Genomic DNA, 22,514 nt, shown 5'->3' on the forward strand with positions numbered 1-22,514 from the left:
GACATTTGAATTCAGACAGAAGGAAAACTATGAAATATCTTGAGTCTGCCACAAACTCTTCTGCATGGAGGTAGGGTGTAGCAGCAAAAACAGCTTAGCAACAGTGCTTACTTGCCAGTGTTCATCTCAGCCCATCACAGCATCTTCCCCTGAACCCAATCCTATGCCATCAGCAAGCCAGAAAATGCCTTCTGGGCAGAAACACAGCCTCTTCCAGGATCCTCAATAGATCTTAAGAACTAAGCTGAAAGCTTGGGACTTGACCACATTTGGAATAAACTTGCCCAAGAACATCAATGCTAATTAACTCGCGTTATGAATGGATTAAGTGAGACACCAGCTGCAATGGGGCATTTTGATTTGGGCTGCGGCTCAGTAATTAGATGCACATAAGCTGGCTGGGGAGCTGTCAGTCAGGAAGCAGCAGCTCCATTTGCAGTATTAGGAAGAAGAGCTTTTCTGTGTCCCATCATCTGTTTTGCTGTGAACCTTTGAGTGACATACCAGTGCTCAAACACAGCGTTGAGCGTGAACCAAAATCCTCCCCTGAGCCACAGCCATGCGACTCGGTGACTTCAGAACTTCTCTCCTCGTGCAGCTGAGCAATGCTATTTTATTTATAGTGCAAAATGCTCCTCACATGGTGGCTGTTAATGTTAACACTGTCCTTCCTTTTGATCCATGCCAACCTTCCCTTGTTTTCTTAGCTACCTAGTTTGAGGAAAAATATGTTCAATGCTGTCATGAAATTACTTAGAACAACACTGATGATACAAAAGTCTACAAAATTGAAATTATAGTTGAATGAATGTGTACAACTTTGATGGTGTGGGCATTTGTGGTGTTCTTACCTATGGCTGGGCTAGTTGTCCTGGGCTCCCTTTCTAGCCACTGGGAAGGAATAGGTAACCCCAGTGAGATCTGCCTATTCCAGACATCATCTGCGTTAGGAGGAGAGGAATCACTATAGGGAGTCCCTGGTGATTTGTGTGGATGAAGTTGTCTGATTTTTAGACCTCTATTTTTAATAGATGACTCAGGAGGTAAATCCTGCTTTTCCTCCCAAATCCGGAGCTTGCATGAGAATGAAATTACCAGACAGCAACTTTCTTTAATGTGAGGAAAGGCAGAAAGCAAAAAAAGGCAGCTTGACTGCTCCTGACATAGAGCCTCTATCAGCTCCATAAATAAAGGGCATATGCATGTAATGGCTGACTGCATCTCAGATTGCAATACCAATGTTTTAAAAGCCTGCTGACGGAGCATCTGCTTATTTCATTACTCCTCCAATGTCTTTGCAGGTAAGTCATGCATTATACAGTACCATCTCTAGCAATGCATGACCAGAGGGGACAGTCTGTAAAAATTCTGGATTGTCCATCGCTTTTCCTTACCTTCCAGGAGACAGAGACATAAGGAATGATGTCTTCAATTAACGGGCAGAATTTGCAAAATAAAAACTTACTTGCAGTGAACTAGGATTTGCATTTTTTTAAAGGAAGGAGAACAACTCTATCTCGTTACTATGTGAACTGACTGCATGCACAGCAGAGCAAAGATCATTTTCAGTAAACTCCCGCTTAGAAAATATTCTGAGGGTCTCAGTATTAGTCAGATGAAAAAAGGAAGTGTCATGCTTTACTGGAAAACAGATACAGTGGTGAGTTACAAGAGACTGTGGTGAGCCTTGGCATTGCAAGTGCATTTTGAGGAGCCCAGGTACAAATTCAGCCTAGCCCTGAGCACAGACTATCCCGTCTTGTGTTATCATCAGTAGTGTGTCAGAGGAGGTTCACAGTAGTCCCACTGAATTGAAGTTTCCCTTTAGGAGCAGAATTTGGTCCAGAGTTTGTAAAACACAGCTTATTGGAGAAGAAGAGCAAACTGCCTCCCCACATGGGTTTTTCTGTGGACAAGGTCATATTAGCCTTGTGCTGTGGCCCACTGCCATGCATCACAAACGCTTCCTTTGGTTGTTAACTAAAAATGCTGGATCTCAATGCCTCGGCTTTTCAAGCAGTGTTTGCACTCAATAAGAACTGATTTTCTCAGGCACAAACTCCTCCTCACCTGCATGGCGTTGACTTGCTTCAATGTCTGTAATTCACTATCCTCCAACACACAGACACTTAGACCTGAGGATGTCCGCTGGCTTTCCTTGCAATTCCTCTACCTTCCCTGTCCATGTGATTTTGGGGTGTAGTAACATGAGCTTGCTGTATTTCTTTGAGTATCTACTGGACTTTTTTATAGAAGATGACCCAATCCAAAAGCTGGTTTTGTCATGGAAGAAAGGGGCCTAAAGAGAGGGTCCGTAGTACTATGTGATACTGTAGAGATTCAGTATCAGGCAATATTAGATAATGCCCAATCTACATATAAATTCATATCTGTTATAGGTCTTTTTTTGGTCAGAGACAGTAAGAAGCTGTTAGCCATCGACCTGCTTATGTGAAATGAGTTTCCAGGCCTCTGTTCAGTTGTTCTTACCCTCACCCGTTTGATACGTGCACAAACGTTTTTAAAAACTGCTTCTGGATCCAGCAGATGTAACAGGGATGATCATGATAAAAGACAGACATGGAAGTGGCTTTCAATTCTGGAGTACAGGAGGAGGAAAGCAGAAAAAGAGTTTTAGCTTTATAGGCTTTCCCAATTAGCATCCGCAGCTGAGGAAATACCGTAAGAAGTTTTCCACAAGTATTCATTAGCTGTTGGGTTTTTATAAGCTTGGTTAGACTTTGTACACTTTCTCCCACCATCCTGTCCTGTTTGCTCTTGACAAATATTCCAGCAAACATGTTTGCGAGCGGGCATGTTTGAGGAGGCTGTGAATGCTGGAGAATATTCCTGAATACTGCCTTTAATATTCCCACTGGAAACCTGCTTCTAGGGATCGTAATGTCCCTCTGTTCAGGAGACAAACATCACCGTGTCATACGGACATTTAACAGCCCATGAACTGGGAAGAGATCAAGAAGAGTTTTTAGAAAAGAATTTCAAATACGTATTTTTAGGCAAACAGCAATCTGCTAATAGTTCACAAATCAACATGCTGCATATGTCAAATCCCTGTCTTTTCTGTAGTGCCCCATTTCTGGCATTTAAGGTCACCGACAAATTTCGAAAGCAAACCCAAATATTTTATTTGATATTCTCCTCAATTTCAATCTGTGGAAAAAAAGAGGTGTTTAAAAAGAAATAAATCTGGTCTGTTTAGAATAGCTTCATAACATTGTTTCTTATTGACCGATCTCTAAATAAGAGACTCTTGCTCTTGACTCCTGCTTAGATGAATGATTCCTAAGGCTTTTCTTTTTGTGACAGCGATGAATTGGTCAATGTTTGTATTAAGCTTTCCTAAGTGCACTATATAAATGGGCAAAACTTCAACAATAAACAGGCTGACTGGCTCAGTGATAAATTGAAAAGCAGAGGAGGTGTGTATTTTTAGACAGAAGAATCATCATGGAAATTGTCTGATTGCCATGCATTTGGAGAAGGGCTACATGGAAAAATGCTTCAAATAGGTACCAGACATTAGCTGCTCTTAAACCAACCAGATTGCGCTTTGGAAAAAAATACTCGTCAATGCCTATCTTGTCCTAAGGCTTGCCTAGGATCTAAGCATTCCTGGTAGAGTTGGAAGCAAAACCTTTACAGTTCTTTAAAAATTCTTTAAGTTTCTCTTGTCATCATGGCTTGCAAGCAGGCTTGAATGGTTTACCTTTCCCCTGTATAAGAAAAGGATAAGGGCAATTAAAGATGCAAAGAAAAGGAAAGGAATCCTCCCAGCCCTTTGCATTGTTTTGTCCAGGGTTTGTGATATTATTAAAACATGAATAAGGACAACTGAATTCATAATTTTCTCTCCTGTTTGCAATGTCAGAGGGTCATATTTGTGAGTGATTGTTTCAGGTGAGGATGAATGGCATATTCATGGTGTTTCTGTCCAACAGTAAGAGGGACCCAAATTCTGTCTATGGGTAGAAGTTCAACCCTTTGTGTTTTCAGCCTGCCAGACATCAGGGCACACTGTCAGTCCCAAGAGATAATTATGAGCTTCTAAAGTCACCAGGCACATCACCACATCCACTGAAAGCCTTGCATTATTGAGCTGAAGGTGAGGTTCAGGTCTAGAGTGGCTTCCCAGCTCTGCCCGCAGCAAACCTGCACCTCTTCTCCGAGCTGTGCAAATGAGATAGTAGTATCTGTCTCACAGGGGGTGTTAAGAAGCTTAATTCATTAGTGTTTGCAAAGTGTTTCTAGATCCTCAGATGGAAGGCTCTATAAACAGACAAAGTATTACTAATTGCCAGCTTACACTGAATCTTAAAGTGAAAATAAGGATGGCTGGAGGAAAGAGGAGGGAATTTTCTGATGAGCTGCATCAGTCCAGTGGCTTCAAGTTAAACAATTTAAAGTTTAATTTCCCATTACCATCATCTTAAAAATCTCCATTCATTTCTATTGGTGTAATATTTGACTTCCAGTTTACTTTGGGGAAAATCAAGGCACATCTGAATCTGTCAGTGGAGCTTCTTCTACTAAAGAATAAATCATAGGCTTAATTCAGGTAATCATTCCTGAATGTATACCCTGAGCTTACTTTGATTAAAAGGAATGAATCCCGATTTACAGAATATGACTTCAGTAGTGTTGTTCAATTTACGGAAAAATATATTAGAAAAACAATCTTTCACATCTTTATGGCTGAGAAGCACACCATGGTACTAACGTTCAGAGCATTTCAAAGCATGTGGGTGGGGTTTTTGTATGGTTTAGTTTCATGGGTTTTGTCCTTTTCATTCAGCCCTAGCAGGAAAAAACAGACTGGTTTATTCAGTCCTTTCCACTTTCTGAATTTCCTGCAATACCACAGCAATGTCGTGCTTGTGTTCCTAGTTAACTTTTTGTTGTCATTTTGGAAGGTATCAGGGATCGGAATAAGTTTGGTAACATGTGTTATTTGTATTTATAAGTTGTGTTATTTATATGCAATATTCTGCAAAGCTTGATTCTTTAGGACCCAGCTCTGTAATAGATTTGTTCAAAAAGCTAGAAGAATCATAGAAATGGAAAGAAACTTACATAGCGCTCTTTCACTCTTTAAAATACACCACATTTTATTTTTTTCTCAAACCACATTGTTAAAAAAGTAGTGGATAGACATTTCCCACTTGGCCTCCAAAAGGCGAAATCCTCATCTGGTATAAATTGGCATAGCTCTATTCAAATCAGAGTGACTACATTAATTCACTCCAGCTGAGGCTCCAGCCCTTAAAACGCCAGTGAGGAGAGCGATTTTTGCACAGGATGGATTTTCGGGCAGGGTGGAAGGTTTTGCTGTGCAACTTAGTTATGTGTCTAGGCTCAGTGCTGTGGGAAACTGTCTACTTGACATCTGCAGCATGCGCCGCAAATGCTTTGGCAGTTCGAGTTAGCGCCTTTAGAATTCGCAGGTTGTTTACTTTCAGCTTGAATGTGGATTTGCTTTCAGCCTCAATGGGAAATCTAACATAAGAAGTAATAGGACCAGCCATCTGTCCGAAAGGGTATGAGAATTCCTGGTTTTCAACCAATAATGGAGATCAGGGACAAGTTCACCCCCTGTGTAATCTCTGGCAAACTACTGGTGTGCTCCTTGGATTTCCAACCTGGGGCCCAATCCCTCTGGAGCAGTGTAAGCAAGCATAGATTTAGGAGATGAGACCTGTAAAATGAATGCGGTCAACACCCTTTTCCAATAGCCACTTCTACAAACAAGCGTTGTTCCAGCCCTTTCTTCCTCCACTCTGATTTACAACCCATTTTGGCATGTAAACCGTGCACCTGTGAAGCAGTCTGCTCCATCGTCGCTGAAGCCTGTGATCTCGCGGGAGCGGTAAACACCACAAGTGAATGGGAGCCCCCATCTCTCGCCAGCATTTCCTGCAAGTGAATATCAATTCATGTGTTAGTCATAGGCAAGATAACGGTGTAATAACTAGCTTGATTGGGTCACTTTTTCAAAAAAGCTCAGGGCTAGATTTCTCAACTGTTCAGTACTCTTGAAAGGGTCCAGATTTTTTATTTTATTTCTTTCAAGCCAAAAGTTAAACCCATCCCTCCCTCCCACCGTCTAAACTAAGAAGCTGCACAAGAGCCAAGTTTTGACAAAAATGATCAGCATCCTGCAGCATTTAGCAGGACGCAATGAACAGATGTTCCAAAGAGCACAGCATGTGATGGGTGATGGAGCTGCTCCCCATTCACACGTGTGGACACAAATGGAGACTTGGGCCCCCTGTACCTGTCTTGGTCACCTCCAAGAAGCATCATTGGCTTCAGTGAGAAAATACTTAGACTGTAGGTACTGTGCTGTCTGGAAGACTGTGCCCTTGCTTTGGAAGCCTGTATAGTAAAAACTCTTGGTCACACATTTTCCACTGACTTCTTCCATCATTTCTGTTGACTTGGATTGAGTTATCCTGATTTATACCAGCTAAAGACGCAAGTCTTGGTCTCCAAGCCACTTGGATGAGCTGAAGATCATTGCTTGAATAATTAATAAAAAATAGGAAAGGCAGAAAAAAAGACTACAAGAAATCATTTAGGAAGAATATCATCTGGTCTTTAACAGCAAATCATTCATCCTGTGCCACATGTGGAGTGAATGTATATGCTTTTAACCTTCACGAGGTGAATAGTCCAGGGACATAGGATATCTGACAACATCCTTAAAAGCGCACTGGCCTGATTCTGATCTGCCTTACATACTGAGTAACATTACTTGAGATATCCTGGTGAAAATCCAACCAGAGATCAAAACCAGCCCTTCAACAGCCTTGTTTGTCCAGAGGACTTAAGCAAAACAAACTGATTTCATCCCAACAACATCATCCCCAGGCTATTTTACCTCAATTACACTCTGATTTAAGAAAACTGGAGGGCACCGGATCATGTTCAAACTGTTTTCTTTCTTCCTTCTCTGTCAAATTAGGGCTACTGCAGATCTGATGAGTTTCCAGATTGGGTGGGGAAACAGACTCTCTTCTAAGTCCTTATTCTGTTTATTGATTCAATAGTATTTACTGACTAATAACCACCCAAGGCTAACAGGCTCATTTGAACTGGGAATGCTGTGATCTCACATGTTATCTATGGGAAGAATAGCCAGCTTACAGATAAGTAGTCTACTTTTAGTGGGAGAACTCAGGGCTTGTAGTCCTCTCTAAGGGAAGCCAGCTTGTTTTTCTGCCAATTTTCAGGGAGTCTTCTTTTCTTTTAAAGTTTTCCCTACAATCACAGCACCGTTTTTCCTTATTTCCCTCGTATGTGTGCAGTCATGAGAACCGGGATGGCTTGAAATTAAATAAGCACAGTCCAGTCTTCAAGTCAAAGACACTGCAGCTTTAGGTTTTGCTTGGAACCAGAAGCAGAAGAGCCAAAACACTGCGTAAAAGAAGAAGAAGAAGAAAAGCTGTTTTTGTGGTATTTTTGGCATGGGCGACTGCTCTGAGAGATACTGGAAATCATGCAAGAAGGGTCTGTTCTTAAGACATTCCCAGCCCTGCTCTGAAGACTGAGGACTTTAGATAAGCATCTGCATGTGGGGATCTTTATCCAAAACAAACCATCCAACCTTTTGTAGTTCACCCGTCACTAATAGTTCACCCCCTCTTCATCTCTCCCCATGAACTTGCGCACGCACACAGGTTCTTTGAGGCATTCCAAAAGCTTTTACTTGCTGGAAACATTTTAATTGCCCCTTGAGCAAGATTTTCCCCTCAGTGATTAAAAAGAAGAACGAAATGAAGTGCCCTGTGCTGCTGGAAGGATTTCCTCTCCTCAACCTCACCATACACATCAGGGTAACTTTCCTCCCCCTTCTCCTTTGCCACATCTTCTGTGTTTTGCGCGACTGTTTTCTTTCTTTTCGAGCCTGGAAAAAGCCAACATCACGCCCCTCTCCCTGGCAGCGTGGGTGACAGAGACGGAGAAATCAGCACAGTGTCAGCAAGAGTTTAGCCCCACAGCTGGGACCTGAACTTTCAGCAGCAGAGCAGAGCGATGGGTCACTGCACTGAAGCAAGCCAGATTGATACGAAGCGCTTGCTCGCCCTGGGAAGGGAAGCATCAGAAGCCAGTTGATAAAAATCTTTAGGCAACGTCTACTATGAGCTTACAGCAGCAAAGGCTGAGTTCTTCCTGAGAAAGATCACTGTGGAGTGTATATTTACTGTCGTAACCCCCAGAACAACACAATATTTGTGTGCTCGCTGCACTAAGGGAATACAGCATTGGGACAGTGCGGATTTTAGAGCTGTTGAAAGAAGAGATGGAGTGTGTGGACTCAATGTGCTGTGTACTGCGTGAAGTTTTCAGCTTTGAAGACCTGAACGATCATGTCTGCCAAGAGTTAATGTGCTTAGAAAAAGGATGCTAAAATATTCTTTCCCACTCCAGTTTGCAACTGAGAACTTGTTAGTCTGTAATATCTTTTATTTATAGTGCCTTTCGACTCAAAGGATCTGAAAGTGCCTCTATCTGGGAGTCACATCAATGAGCTACAGATACTTCTGCGTGGGGATGCTTCTAGGCGGTGCACTCCAATTGAGGTTTCAGGGTCTGCTTTGCCGTGGACACATGTGAGAGACCCAGTCTGCCTTGCCAAATGCCAGCACTTGCTACTAAAGGCTGGAGGGCAGGGCAAGAAACCCAACCTAAGCCTGGGAAATAGCAAGGGGAGAAAACAGATGTGTAAACCAGCTGGGAGAGAGGATTCAGATGGACACTGGCTGACTTTGGAAGCAGACGTTGAGAGGAACCATTGCCAATGCTGGATTACATCCTTATGCAAAGGGCCTGGGACAGTGAAACCACAACTCAGAAGAGGAGTTTTGGTGGCCCTGCTTGGATATTGGTCCATCCAACCCAGCCAGCCCCAGCTGTGCTGGGATGGCCTGGAGAAAGCTCCAACATGGACCTTGTGCAGGAGACAAGTCCCGGTGGCAGAGGTGCTCCTAAGCGCACAGGCCCGGCGGCTCGGTTTAAGTGTGCAAACACACACATCCCTTAATGAGTGCAGTCACAGCAGGGCGTCTGCTTATTTTAAGTCCACTTCAGGGCCCGCCCATCAGCTGCTCCACATGCAACAGCTGGCAGCGGCCGAAGGACCAGCTCCTCCATGTGGCTCCTGGCAGTTAGAGGGTGTTGTCCAGCCCTCTGCTTTCCTCCCGTGTTATACGTGCAGGCCAGGGAAGCAAAAATCGCACCAACTGACGCGTTTATGATTCCAGCTTGCGATTTCTGCTTCATCCACAGCCAGGCGAGATTTTGCCAAAATACATATTAGGCAGCTGCTCAGGACACTGCTGTTTTGTCTGTACCACCCCGAGCATGCTGTCTGTCTGTCTGTACGTCTCCCGGTCTGTCTGCGTGACCCCGCTTTCGAGCTGGTTGCGCTGCTATTCCCCAGGGCGGCCAGAGAGTTTTTGTCAAGAACCAGCCTTTTCCTGGCACTTTTGCTGGGCCTCCCAAAGGACTCATTGCTGCAGGGAGCAGAGTCACCAGGTGCCCATCTGTTTCACCATGCTCTAACTGCCGTGGCTCCCAAGGACTCCTGATTTGTCTCAGTGGACAAAGCAGTCCAACTAAGCTTATAAAAATCCCCTGGGACACCAGCAGCTGCCTATGAGGCCATACCTTGCTCTGTGTCTCCAGCCTGTCTTGTAGCTTAATGCACTCATGCCACCATGCTAAAATCCTCAGCGCATCTTCTCTCCTCCCTCCACGTTCCTCCCAAGCCATCCGCAGCATCAGCCTCATTATATTTATTTTTTCTCCAAATCTCTTTCCTCCAGGCACCAGGCAAGGTGCATTTTGCACCACTTTATCTCCGTCGTGCAGATGTCAATGTTTCAAACTCTGGTTTAATTGGAGTCATGTCACTGGCTGAAAGTTGGCTCTCTCGGGTCCTTTCCATAAAAAACACATATTTTACCTGAACCTCTTCTCTGCCTCACAACCAAACCTGTCTCCTCCCTCCTTTGTGGAGGGGTCAAGGGCTTGCACATCCTGGCATGTGCAAGTGTCATGTTGCCTGTTTTTAGGGCATCTCTCACTCTCTCCTTTTTCCTCAGAGAAGAGCGTACATATGTTGTGTGTACATATGCATATTTTTCCCTGCTTCTTGGTCCACCGAGTGTTATATCATGTTTCACTCCCTTTGGTGCTCCTTTCACACGTGCTGCTTTGGATTTGTGGGTGGGAGTGGGAGGGAACCCCTCTATGGACAAGCTAAGAGGGAAAAAGGGAAGAAAAAAACTGGAAAAAAAAAAAAAAAAGGAATAAATATTTGGGAGGAGGGTGTTTAAGAGGAGAGAAAAATAAATCAAAGCTGGTGCCAGGCTGAAACCAGCAGCTGGTTGCCAGCACAGGAGGCTGAGAAGTTGTTGGTGGAAGCTCTCAGTGCCATGTTTGGGCTGCTTAAAAAAATACACTCTCCCTCCCTCGTTATTCTGCCTCTGTTTTTCTCCCAGCCCCAGAAGCAGGAGGAGGAATTTGGTTGCCAAAGGCGAGCTTGCAGGAAATTTGTATTTACAGCCATGCCAAGGGATGCAAACGGAGCGTGCCCTGCCCCGTGACACGTGTGTGTGTGCGCACACACGTGTGCGTCCATGAGCACTGCAGCCCGCCTGCCTGCGCTCGGGCAGCTGTGAGCTGGCTTGGAGCTGGTAGCCGTGTTGCGGGTGCGGGGGCTCTCCGCTCCGAGGAGATGCCAGTGCGTTGGCAACCATGGCACAATTTTCATTTGCCGATGTGAGGGGAGGAGGTGGGAAACCTGGGGATGGAGGAGGAAGGAGGGGGTGTGTGTGCGGAAGGTTGTAACGCTTGGCTGGAAAAATTTAGAGGAGTACAAAGGAGAGAGGGATGAAAAAGGGTGGCGGGAGGGGGCAAGGAGGCTGTGAACTGGCTGCTGTGGAGGTGGGAAGAGATTTATGTTTCCCGGGGTGGGTTCAGCGGGGCGTGGGCTGGGAGGGTGCGGGGTGCTGCGGGGAGGCTGACGGCCCCGGCGGCGAAGCGGCGGGGCTTCATTTTTTCTCCCTTTCTTTCCTCCTCCCTCCGCTGGGCGCTCGGAGGAGAAGGCAAGACAAAAAGCTGAACCGGTGCCAAGAAGGAGCTGCAGCGACTCGAAAATGGCACTCTGCGCCGCACTAATATTTCGAAGCCGGGCTGCACTGGAGAGCAGCGAAACGTGCCGGGAATGAGAATGGCCGCGGCCACGGGGCCGCCGGCTGGGCTCAGGGGCGTTCTCCCGCCTTTCCGCTTCCCCTTCTTTGCCTTTTAAATGTGACCCTCTTCTCCCCCACCGTCCACCCCTCAGCCATATTTAGGGATTCTGGGAAAAAGAGGGGACATTTGTTGGGGACTTGGGGTAGAGAGGGAGCAGGAGGGGGCAGTCCCTTGCACCCCGGGGCTGGTGCAGTGTGGGAAGCGCCTGACAGAAATGCTCTGCTCGTCGCCAGCTTCTGTCTCACGTGTGTCTGTTACGATGCTCGCTGGAAAGGATTTCAAGCAGAGAAGGAGCAAGCGTGCTCATCCCCTCCTGCCATCTCCCTGCTGGTGAGGGATTTTTATTTTTTAAAATTTTCTTCCTAGGAAGGAAGAGAAGACTTGATTCCCAGGGAGTTTTCTGATTGTTTTCCTGTTGCCACTCCTTCCCCTCCTCCTCGCTGTCCTCCTCCTCCTCTCTCTGTACCCATAAGGCTGCTCTCGTGGCTCCGTATCCTGATGCAAGGTTACTTGTAGGACACGCGAATCTCTGCAAGGTGCAGTGTCGCCTGCGTCGGTGTTCCCCTTCGCTTCTCATTTGCTGGGGGGCGAAGCAACTTGCAGGCAGCTACACGGCTCAGCTCAGTGCCTGGTTAATGCAGTGTCAGGTCTTCGGTTGTAAAAGCCCCTTCCTGCAAGGGGCTTTTATCCTGCCTGGATAAAAACAAACAAACAAACAAACAAAGATACATAGGGCTGAAACTTCAGCGGCAGTTTATAAGGCTGATTAATTTGCAAGGGATAGGCTGGAGTTTTGCTGTGATTTTTGCCTGAAAGAAAAGGGTTTGCTCTGTGTTGGTCCCCTCTTCCTTCCATTTCTAGCATAGGAAAATGTATATAAAAGTACCATTTTTAATTTTTTTTTTAATGCGATTTTGATTATTTTAAAGCCTTTTTAAAATGATTGCCAGCACAAGCATTCTTGTAGTAGTTCAATAGTTGAAGCTGAGTCCAAAGACTTTCCCCCCACCACACACGTGCTCCTTTATGGATCACGCTGGCATTTGGATCGGAATTTCAGGTTGTCTTTACAGAAATAGGAGACTGGAGAAAGAGAAAACCCCCATGTCTGAGTTTGAAAATGGGACCAGATCCTGTTTTAACAGCAGTTTTAGCACTCAGCCAGCAGGTCAAGTTCAAGGAGACCTTTCTGTAGCATGGGCAGAGGCTTATTAACTTGCTGCATCTCAGAAGCCTGTGGGTTGTTGGGTTGTTAGCTTGGCCCAGTTTGTAGTCCCAGGTGTGGGATGATCCCCATGACCCCTCTCTCACCTGAAAACCATGCCCTAGTATATGTCCAAACCACTTCAAATCTCACCTTTGGTTTCAGACATGTAGACCTGGTTTTGGAGCACCTAATTCTGCCCAATTGATGGCATTTGGAAAAACTGATGATTAGTGGGGAATTTAGTGAGACTGTAAGGTTGTATCCATCCTGCTCCTCCCACCCTCTTCTTCTCACAGCTCCTCACAGATCAGTGGTCCTTCCCCTGTGGAGGATCAAAACTCAGTCCCAAATTTACACTGATAGGATGTGCACTCATTTCTGAGGTGACACTTGCACGTTTTGTATGGAGTAGGATGTCTGCAGCAACTGATCCCTTGCTCTTCCTCGTCTCGGCTGTGCCTTGAACCATGTAGTTGCCGCAGCTCAATTTGGACTTGCAGAGGAAGTGCTGTCATCTCTTTTTTCTTCTTCTTCTTTGTCGCAAATGAGGGGTATGTAGTTCTTGGCTCAGGAAACCCCGGAGAGGATGAAGGAACCGCACCAAATGTCGACAAAAGTGTTGGCCATGTAACTTGGAGTAACCTGTGTGCCATTATACCTTCCACTTGATCCTACATTTTCTTCATGCCATATTCCAATCAGCCATTGGAAAAATGTCCCCAGGGAACTGGTGGGTTCCCAAACATTGGACACTTTTAAGATTCATCTGGACAGGGTGCTAGGACATGATGTCTAGAGTGTGCTTTTGACAAAAAATGTTTGACCAGTTGATCCTTGAGGTCCCTTCCAACCTGGTATTCTATGATTCTATGACTCGTGAAAAAAGTATGTGCATAAGAATATGTGATTTTGTGTGCTCGCGTGTGCTTGCTATTTGCTTTTCAGTTGCCTATTTGGACATAATGAGATGAGTTGTGTATTTAAGCTACCATCCTCACCAAGGGCACACACCATGCAGACCTTACCTGAATTTCCAAGAAGTCCTTGTTGATAATGTTGGCTCTGGCCACAGCCTCCTCTTTTTAACCTGAGATGCCTGACCATGGGTTGCCAACCTACAAAAGCAAATGCCAGGAATGGGGATTAAAGCCCACATCAAAGTGAGCAGAGGAGACCCTGGTGGCTGTCCCAACCTGCGATGCACCTGCACAGAGCGTGGCTCACGCTTTTGGATGTGGAGCCAGCTGGCATTTACTACTGATTTAAACCTCCTAATACTTCAGTTACCAAATAACAATTCCCAACAGATCTATGGAGAGGATCTCAAAGATGCACACAAATATTAATGCAGGCCAACAGCATCTGTGTGTGTAAAGTAGCAATGTGCTGTATGTTTTATTCAGGAAGGTAAACTGAGGACACTAAACGAAGAGACCTTCCTAAACCTTGATATTTCAGAACGCAGACTTCTTATTCCTCGATATCTTGACAATGTAAGGGAGCTTGTCTATCTTGGAACAAAAATATTACTCTTGTCCTGGCCCATGTAAACTATCTGGGCAGCTTGGTCATACTTCCAAGGAGCATTGCAAGGCATTGACAGGGCATACAAATATCTTTGTTTTTATTTCTCCTTTTATAAAAGAATTGTCTTTGGATGTATTTCCCTGAAACATGATGCCTCATGAATCTTAGCTTGCTTCCTTCAAATCCTTCATCCTTTTAACACTTTATAATGAGAAATGTTGTCTGCTTGGAGTTGTTAGATAACTTGTATCTAGAAGGGTTAATCTGGAGGACTCTTCGAAGGCTATCTTTCACCCCTTCTCCCCACATCTTCTCCACTCCCAGTCTTATTTTTTTTGGATCGGTAACCTCACATTTCTGTAATCTAAATGTGCAAATGCTTTGCAGTCACGGTCCAGTAGCTGGGTTAATCTCAGACCCCTGGAGTGGCAGATGGCTGATTTGTTGCTGATTCCAGTTATAGAGAATCGTGCCACCTATTATCTTTGCACAGGCTGCTGCTTAAAAGGATGCCTTGGGCAAAATCAGTGAAAAGCAAAGCAAAGAAAACACTCTCTGATCTGCATCTCCTCAGGTGAAAACGTAAAATATTTGACCTTTTTGTGAAGGACTCGAGAGGGGGACAAAGAAGGGAGAGGAGGCAGGAGGGGAAGAAGGGGAGAGGAAGATCTCATTTTCATACTAGAAATGAAGAAGCACTGGGCAGAGAGGGTTTGCCGTAGTCATGATGTTGAATCACAAGTACTTACCCTGTTTTAAATGGTTTTGCAATGCGGTAATCCTTGGCTTTGGCTCCCTGCTTTAACTCTTAAACAAAGCAGACGGGTTGGCGTCCTGTGACACCTTCCTGCTCTTCCCAAGCCTTTCCAACATGGGTTGTCATAGGAATCCATGGCTCCACTCCCTGCCATCACGGTTCATTGCATGCCCCACGGCTGACAGGGAAAGCCGTGATGGCCCCGTGACGTCGATATGCTTAACAGACCTACTTGGGAGGAGAAACCTATGCATCTGTGTGGGTTAAGGAGAAGCTTGGGAGACCTTCCAAAACTCAGTGTGGCTGAGGGTAAGCCCCAGCACCGGGGGCTTAGAAAGGCCCCTTCTGGCCAGTGGTGGTGGGCATGTAGAAAGATGTAATGAAATGGAGAAGGGCATAGTGAAACTTTGGATGCTTGTGACCATTTTCTGCAGTCATTCCCACAATCAAGGTTTTTTTCTTTTCTCTTTGCTCTGGGATATGCCACAGAGTCAGATGAAGAATTTGGGAAGAGAGTGTGGGTTCCCTGTGCAGAGTCCAGTGACGAAATCTGTGAACAAGGTAAGAACAAGGGGTTATTGCTGTGAAGCTTTTTGTTTCTTCCTTTTCCCCTTTCAAACCCATTATTGCAGTGTCAAACATGAAATTTGGGATGTGTGTGGATATTCCAAGTGCTAAGCGAAAGAGTCTAAAAGATCAAGCTAAATAGAGCTTCTTTTTAATGCATGCCATTATGATGGTTTGGATTTTAGAACAGTTTGTATTGTATCCAAATGATCTATGTGTGAATAATTGTTACCAACCTCCTGACACCAGGACCTAATTAGGAAGTAAGAGCCTTAAATAGGCCATTTGCGTAGTGAGATTCCATATGTCTCCTTGTGCAATTTATTTGCTTCACTCCATTGAGATATAATGAGTATGAAACTCCTAGAACTGCCTTTGACTCTGAGGCTCTCCTCTTCGTCTCCTCTGTAGTTATAGCCCACTATTAAGAAGATAATATCTGTTTCCCTTTATTCAGAAAGAAAAAACTACTGTACTGCTACTCTTATCCCAGATTGCCCAAGTTTCTCTGTTTCCAAGTTTCCAGTGGAAATAGAATGAGAAATGTCAAAACAACCCGGAGTGTAAGAAAAATGGAATGCTGTCAGAGAAAGCACAAAGAAGGTTAGGGCAGGATGATCTTGAAGGAATACTATCTACCATATCATACCTCAAAGCCCTGCTGAAAAGATAATGTGTTATTTCAATTAATGTATAGATACAATCTGAGGAACTCAATGTGTAGATCCAATTTGAAGAGCTCTGTGTTGGTTCTGTTTGGCTTTCTTCCTGCTAGGATGCAAGGAAGGGGAAAAGGTTGGTACAAGGCTACCTGAGCTTTCTCTTAGTTTTGAATATTTATCTCAGTCTGGACCATTATGCCCTCTGGGACTCTCTGTTCATGTTATGTTGCAGAGCATGTTCTTTAAGTACGGATTCAGAAGACACCATCACTTTCCAAACACCTCTTACACGCATGACTCCATCTCATGATTCGAGCGCCTCACTTCATTCTTTTACTCCCATCCTCGTGAAGTCAGCGAAACTTAAGCGTATGATTGAGTGCCATTTTCTACTGGAATTAACTTTAATAAGTGCTCAAGGTTTTGGGCTCCGCCGCCCCTCCAAAAAAAATCAGGGCCTTATTTAGTTTCCAGTGAAAGACAGTTCCACTTGCAATGATTTTGTTTATGATAATTCACTTGCATGTTCCCTTCCAGGAATTGTCATTGCCTTCCAGAAGGGAGGTTAGTGCTGGTCCCCTCGCAGTGATAATTATAATCAGACCTGTCAGCCTTCACACAGTCTACGCTTATCACTTGCATTTAGGAGGATTTTTCCTGAAGCCTATTACCACTGCTGCTTCTTAGGGAAAAATAGTCATGATTTTTTCTGCTAATCTTTGATGGCTCTCAGCTTTGAAAGCACAGAGAGGAGCAAAATGACTGCCAGTTGCAGTTAAAGAAACTGTCTGTTTGTCCTGGTGTAAAGCTCTGCATCTGGAGAGCCAGGGAGCGGGCGAATAGTCTGGGAAAAGCTGAGGGGTTTAATTTGGTTGTGACAACTCTTCAGGTATGTGGGAGACGCAAACCAGTGTTTTCTTTTTGAATGGTAATGCTCACAGAAACTAGCTCTGCAGACCTGCTAGACGAGGGCTTCAGGTGGCAGGTGGTTGTTGGCAGTGGTACCTTCTCTCCCTGCTGTTTTGGGCAGCCATCTGCGGCTTTGCCCGTGTGGAGCTGCTTGGCTGCAGGATGGCCAGAGAAGCGGCTGCGGTCAGTGCTGGAGGTGATGGCTGGCATCCAGGGATGGGCGCAGTGCAGGACCGATGGACCCACTGCCACTGGTACACTGCAGGACAGCGGTGACCAACTGGTGGTGGTGGTGGTTGGTAGGGTGTGACTTCGTGTTTTATTCGTCCTAGGATGTTTGAAAATTGTCCACCCTAGGGTTATTTACTGGGAAATACATCGCCCCATTTACTAGATTTTCCCCCATTTTCACTCCATTATTCCTATTGATATGCTAATAAGCCCCCTTTCTTTGCTTTCTGCTTTTTGTTAACTTTAAAAAAATAAATAATGTTTGCCATTTCATTAGTCTAAATGAGTGATGCATCTTTTAGTCCCTCCTATGTTACTACCATGCTCTTTGTAATGTTCTCAGAGATTCGGGTCCCTTGATGTTGGCAGACTTTGAGGATGGTCAGCATTTTATAGCTTTCATCGCAAAGGGAATGGTGGGGCAGTGGGAACTCTTACATTCTCCGCAGCTATGTATTTAGGGTGTGCAGAGATATGATTTGCCTTTGTTTTATTTAAATTCAGTGGGAACTAGAGATTTATCAGGTGTCACTCCCTGAAGGAAGATAAATGCCACATAGAAAAGACTTCATTTATTATACAAACAGATTTGAAGGCTTTGCTGTTGCATTCTTCTGCCTGCTACATGGAGTAAAAATGCCTTCGGCTGAACAGAAACAGAGTGATACTTAGCAGTAGCATCTTATGACCTTTTGATCAGCTGAGGTCTCAAGCCACATTAGTGGACAGATTATGATGTGATGGAAAGAGGGCCAGGAATAGCCTTTTTATCATGAGATCCTTCCTGTGAATATCCTTCTTCAGTATATTCAGGTGGTTAATCACTGGGGCCAGGACAATCATTTGAAAACAGGGGAGCGAAACACTGGTACAGGCGATCCAAACTCACTCTGGTTTGCCAGCTGCAGTTGGATATTACAGCTTATGTTTTCTCCCTAATATTTTCCTACCCTCCTGTTTCTGTCAAGGCTGTGGGTGACCTTGCAATATTTCCTATCACAAATAACCCCATTCTGGCAGAAAGATCCACACAAAATGGACCCTGAGTCCTTGGACTGCAGGGAGCTGCAGTCCCCAAATCAAGGGCACGTGTATCTTGAACATGGACATCTGGCTGCAAAGGGAAACATTCACATGGAAATGCCTCTGTGTCATTTTTCAGATAAAAACAGTGATGCTTAAACCTATTTTAACCCTTTCTAGGAAAAACATGCAGGTTTTTTAAAAAAAATGCACAACCCTGATAGTATTTCTCTTTTTACAGCAAAACAAGAACAACTTCTACATTGATCTTACCTACCTGCCTGCACAGGTTTACTCCTTAAACTTTGCTGTAGATTTAAATTAGCCTCCTTTTTGTCTTAATGGCCAGTATGAATCTTCCACCTCCTTGATAACTGGGCATAAAGGAACTCTTATTAATTGCTGACTCTGCACATCGGTAATGGTTGTGCCAAACTGGCATCCATCAAACAACCAGCTGGCTGCTGGGGCCACTTTTGGAAGGAAAGGAAGGAAGAGCACATGTTTGAGAAGTCCAATGTAAATGCATTTGTGTGAGTCTGTCTGAGCATAGGCACACGCCCAGGCAGCCCATGCTGGCTATGGAGTACATAGCATAGCCCTGTACACGTTAGCACAGGGGTATCTGAGTTGTACACATTTTGCTTCCTCTTCAAGCCAAACGAGCTGCTCATTTTGCTGATGGGAAGAGGGGGAAGGGTTGGCAGTGTCTGAATCCCAAACTGCTGTCAGTGTAGTGGGCATGCTGATGAACTGGGTCTGGAGAACAATAGCTGCCACAGCCCTATGGAAACTCTTTGAAAATGAGAAGGTTATGGAGGTGGAGGAAATACACAGCAGGACACTGTCTCGTCTTATCTCCCCCAGCCTCTTCAATCAGGTGCCTGCTGGGCTTCCCACTCCTCCTGCCTTTTGCACTAGATCACAGGATCATAAGGTATTAGAGTCTGCTGGCATGGAGTCATCTGCATCTCTTGGCATTATAGCTCCCTGAGTCAGGGAGCCGCCGTGAAAACATTGAGGTTGTGATCCCACATGGTGCTTTTAGGTGCTTTTAGCTGCAGCTGCCAGGGCCACAGATGTGTTCAAATAAGAGCTGGGAGGAGGCATCAGCTGCCTGAAACAAGTCTCCACCACCTTTTCTTTGGGAAAAGCAGCCTTGGTGCTCTGTTCACCAGGACAGTGCCATTGCCTAAATACAGCCGGCTCGCTACTTTAAGGCTCTCCCTCCTAAGCTCCATCTGCAAACCACAAGTCGTTTGCTGCATGGGTGATGCCCATGGATGACAGTGAAACCGTTCAAAGGGATGGGTTCCTCTGAATGTCTCCCATTTGAGAGTAAGAGCTTTTGACAACAGCTTTGAAATCTTTTGACTGAGAAAGCTTTGTGGTGTCTGTGGTGAGGAGGGTGTAGGTACAAAATGATTTCTCTGCCTCCCTCCACTGCCTTGTAGCGCTTGGGTCCATGTGGGATGTAAGAGGGTGCCTTACCGAGATTTTCCCTCTTGGTGTCTGATTGAGTTAATGCTGCCATATCTTCTGCCAGAATGTCCCTGCCCTGATATAGACAATTCTTCTCAATTAGCTTGTGTCCAGCTTCTTGTAGCTCAGAGGCACCCATGAAAACAGACTTGCTTTACCTTGGGCAGCTCAGCACAGAACTTCCTATAGGACATCCCAAGTAGAATGGTCCTCCTAGGTAGAATGGTTAGAGCATGTGGCAACTGCTTGAGGTGGGATGCTTTTTTGGGGGTATGCAATTTAAAGTTGCAAATGTAGAAGGTGTAGTATCAGGCAGATAACAGTGGTGTGGGATGGGAAAAAGAGGACAGTGGTTTGTTTGTGAAGTTAAGTTGCCCATGTACAACATCTTTGTTGTTTTAAACACATAACGTCGAGTTCCTTGCAATTATTCTTACATTGCTGACAACAGTATTCTCCAGTTTCTCACAGAATAAGGGTGATATCACGAATCAGCAAAATATTATTGTTATAACCAAACTTAGGGCCATACATCTCCCTTTTCCTTGCTGGAAAGAGGTGACCTTGGGCAGGAAAAGGCGAAGAAGGACTTATGCCATGCCAATTTCTTAGGCTGCATCTGTCTTAAGCAAGTTAAGCAGTGTCTGGGAATGTAGCTCAGCACAGGAGAGTGACTGGGTATACTCAAACTAGTAGACCAGCCCTTGGCATGCTTTTGGTCCACAACAACTAGCAGACTCCTAAATCATTCCTGAGCATGGCTCAGGGTTCATCCCAGTGAGCCGTTTACATTTAGCTGCTCTGTTAGGGAAGCTAAGACATGGTTGCCAGTAGAGACACAAACCATTCTGTGCCAGTTGGCTTCAATGCCTGGGAATATTTCTGCGCACATTTAATTTAATATGGGTTGAAAAGGCTCAAGCCCAACTGAGAAACTGGACTCCATCATCCTAAACTCCATTTGTCAGCAGTGGGAGAGAGATGGGAGCCACCATCAGAGGCTTATTCAGCCTCCCTTGGTCCTGACCTCTCCAAATTTTAGATGGCAGCTAATGCATCTAAGCCTACAGAGTTCAACCTACTGATAACAGAGGAAAGGCTATAATATCCTATAAAAAGGCTATGTTGTCCAAGAAAAAGGCTATGTACCGTTCAGGTGCATTTCATGCATATTTACTACTCACCTCCCCTGCCTCTCCAAGCTCATATTAAAAGATTTTTTAAGCCATTCAGTTGTTCTTTGCTGAAACAGGAAGTGCCACAAGTTATTTTTCTTCACAGAAAGTATTTCTTGTTTGCTTAACATAGGAAGGATCTTTTTCAATAGGTTCCAGCCATAAGACTGGCGTTCTAGCTAATTTCCTTTTAATGGTTTGGTGGTTGTTAGTTAAACGTGTCCATAGAAGACAATATGTAGACATATATAATAAAATAGCTCATGGAAGAATATAGCATTTTGTCTTTCAAATATAATAAACCCTTTGTTTCATAGAATCACAGAATTGTTGGGGTTGGAAGGGACCTTAAAGATCATCTACTTACAACTACCCTGCCATGGGCAGGGACACCTCCCACTAGATCAGGTTGCTCAGAGCCCCATCCAGCCTGGCCTTGAACACCTCCAGGGATGGGGCTTCCACCACCTCTCTGGGCATCCTGTTCCAGTGTCTCACCACCCTCATGGGGAAGAACTTCTTCCTAACGTCCAGTCTGAATCATCCCATCTCTAATTTTAATCCATTCCCTCTAGTCCTACCATTACCCAACATCCCAAAAAGTCCCTCACCAGCTTTCTTGTAGGCCCCCTTAAGATACTGGTAGGCCACTAGAAGGTCTCCTCGGAGCCTTCTTTTCTCCAGACTGAACAACCCCAACTCCCTCAGTCTGTCCTCAGAGGAGAGGTCCTCCAGCCCTCACATCATCCTCGTGGCCCTCCTCTGGACACATTCCAGCACCTCCATATCTTTCTTGTAGTAGGGGCTCCAGAACTGGACGCAGTACTCCAGGTGGGGTCTCACGAGAGTGGAGTAGAGGGGGAGAATCACCTCCCTCGACTTGCTGGCCACGCTTCTCCTGATGCAGCCCAGGATACGATTGGCTTTCTGGGCTGCTAGTGCACACTGACGGCTCATGTTGAGCCTCTCGTCCACCAGCACCCCCAAGTCCTTTTCTTCAGGGCTGCTCTCAAGCCAGTCACTGCCCAGTCCATATCGGTGCTTGGGATTGCCCCGACTCAGATGCAGGACCTTGCACTTGGTCTTGTTGAACTTCCTGAGGTTGGCATGGTCCCACCTCTCCAGCCTGTCAAGGTCCCTCTGGATGGCATCCCTTCCCTCCAGCTTGCCAGCCGCCCCACACAGCTTGGTGTCATCGTCAAACTTGCTGAGGGTGCACTCTATGCCACTGTCCATGTCACTGATGAAGATGTTAAACAAGACCGGTCCCAGTACTGATCCTTGAGGGACTCCACTTGTCACTGGCCTCCGCTTGGACATGGACCCACTGACATCCACTCTTTGGGTGCAGCCATCAAGCCAGTTCTTTATCCACTGAATTGTCAGTCCATCAAACCCATATTTTATCAGCTTGGAGACCAGGATGTCATGCGGGACAGTGTCAAAGGCTTTGCTCAGGTCCAGGTAAATGACATCAGTTGCTCTCCCCTCATCTATTGATGTTGTGACCTTCTCATAGAAGGCCACCAGGTTTGTGAGGCATGATTTGCCCTTGGTGAAGCCCTGTTGATTGTACCCAATCACCTCTTCGTTATTCTTCTGCCTCAGCAGTGCCTCCAGGAGGATCTGCTCCATAATCTTACCAGGCATGGAGGTGAGACTGACCGGCCTCTAGTTCCCTGGTTCCTCCTTCTTTC

The 22,514-nt window shown here is 45.3% G+C and overlaps 1 protein-coding gene across 5 annotated transcripts in view; it reads left to right on the forward strand.

The window, feature by feature from the left end:
• The window catches only part of SETBP1 (SET binding protein 1), a 267,775-nt gene that overhangs the window by 107,048 nt on the left and 138,213 nt on the right, over positions 1-22,514 (forward strand). For 4 of the 5 annotated variants that reach the window (XM_063319825.1, XM_063319829.1, XM_063319828.1 and 1 more), the window contains one exon: positions 15,258-15,329. The exons of the other annotated variant lie outside the window; for it this stretch is intronic. In XM_063319825.1, coding sequence (XP_063175895.1) covers positions 15,258-15,329 — 72 coding nt within the window. The remainder of the gene's footprint in view (positions 1-15,257; positions 15,330-22,514) is intronic. 5 annotated transcript variants of the gene reach the window in all.

The sequence above is a fragment of the Chroicocephalus ridibundus genome, chromosome Z (assembly GCF_963924245.1).
Source record: "Chroicocephalus ridibundus chromosome Z, bChrRid1.1, whole genome shotgun sequence".
In the NCBI taxonomy this organism is placed as follows: domain Eukaryota; kingdom Metazoa; phylum Chordata; class Aves; order Charadriiformes; family Laridae; genus Chroicocephalus; species Chroicocephalus ridibundus.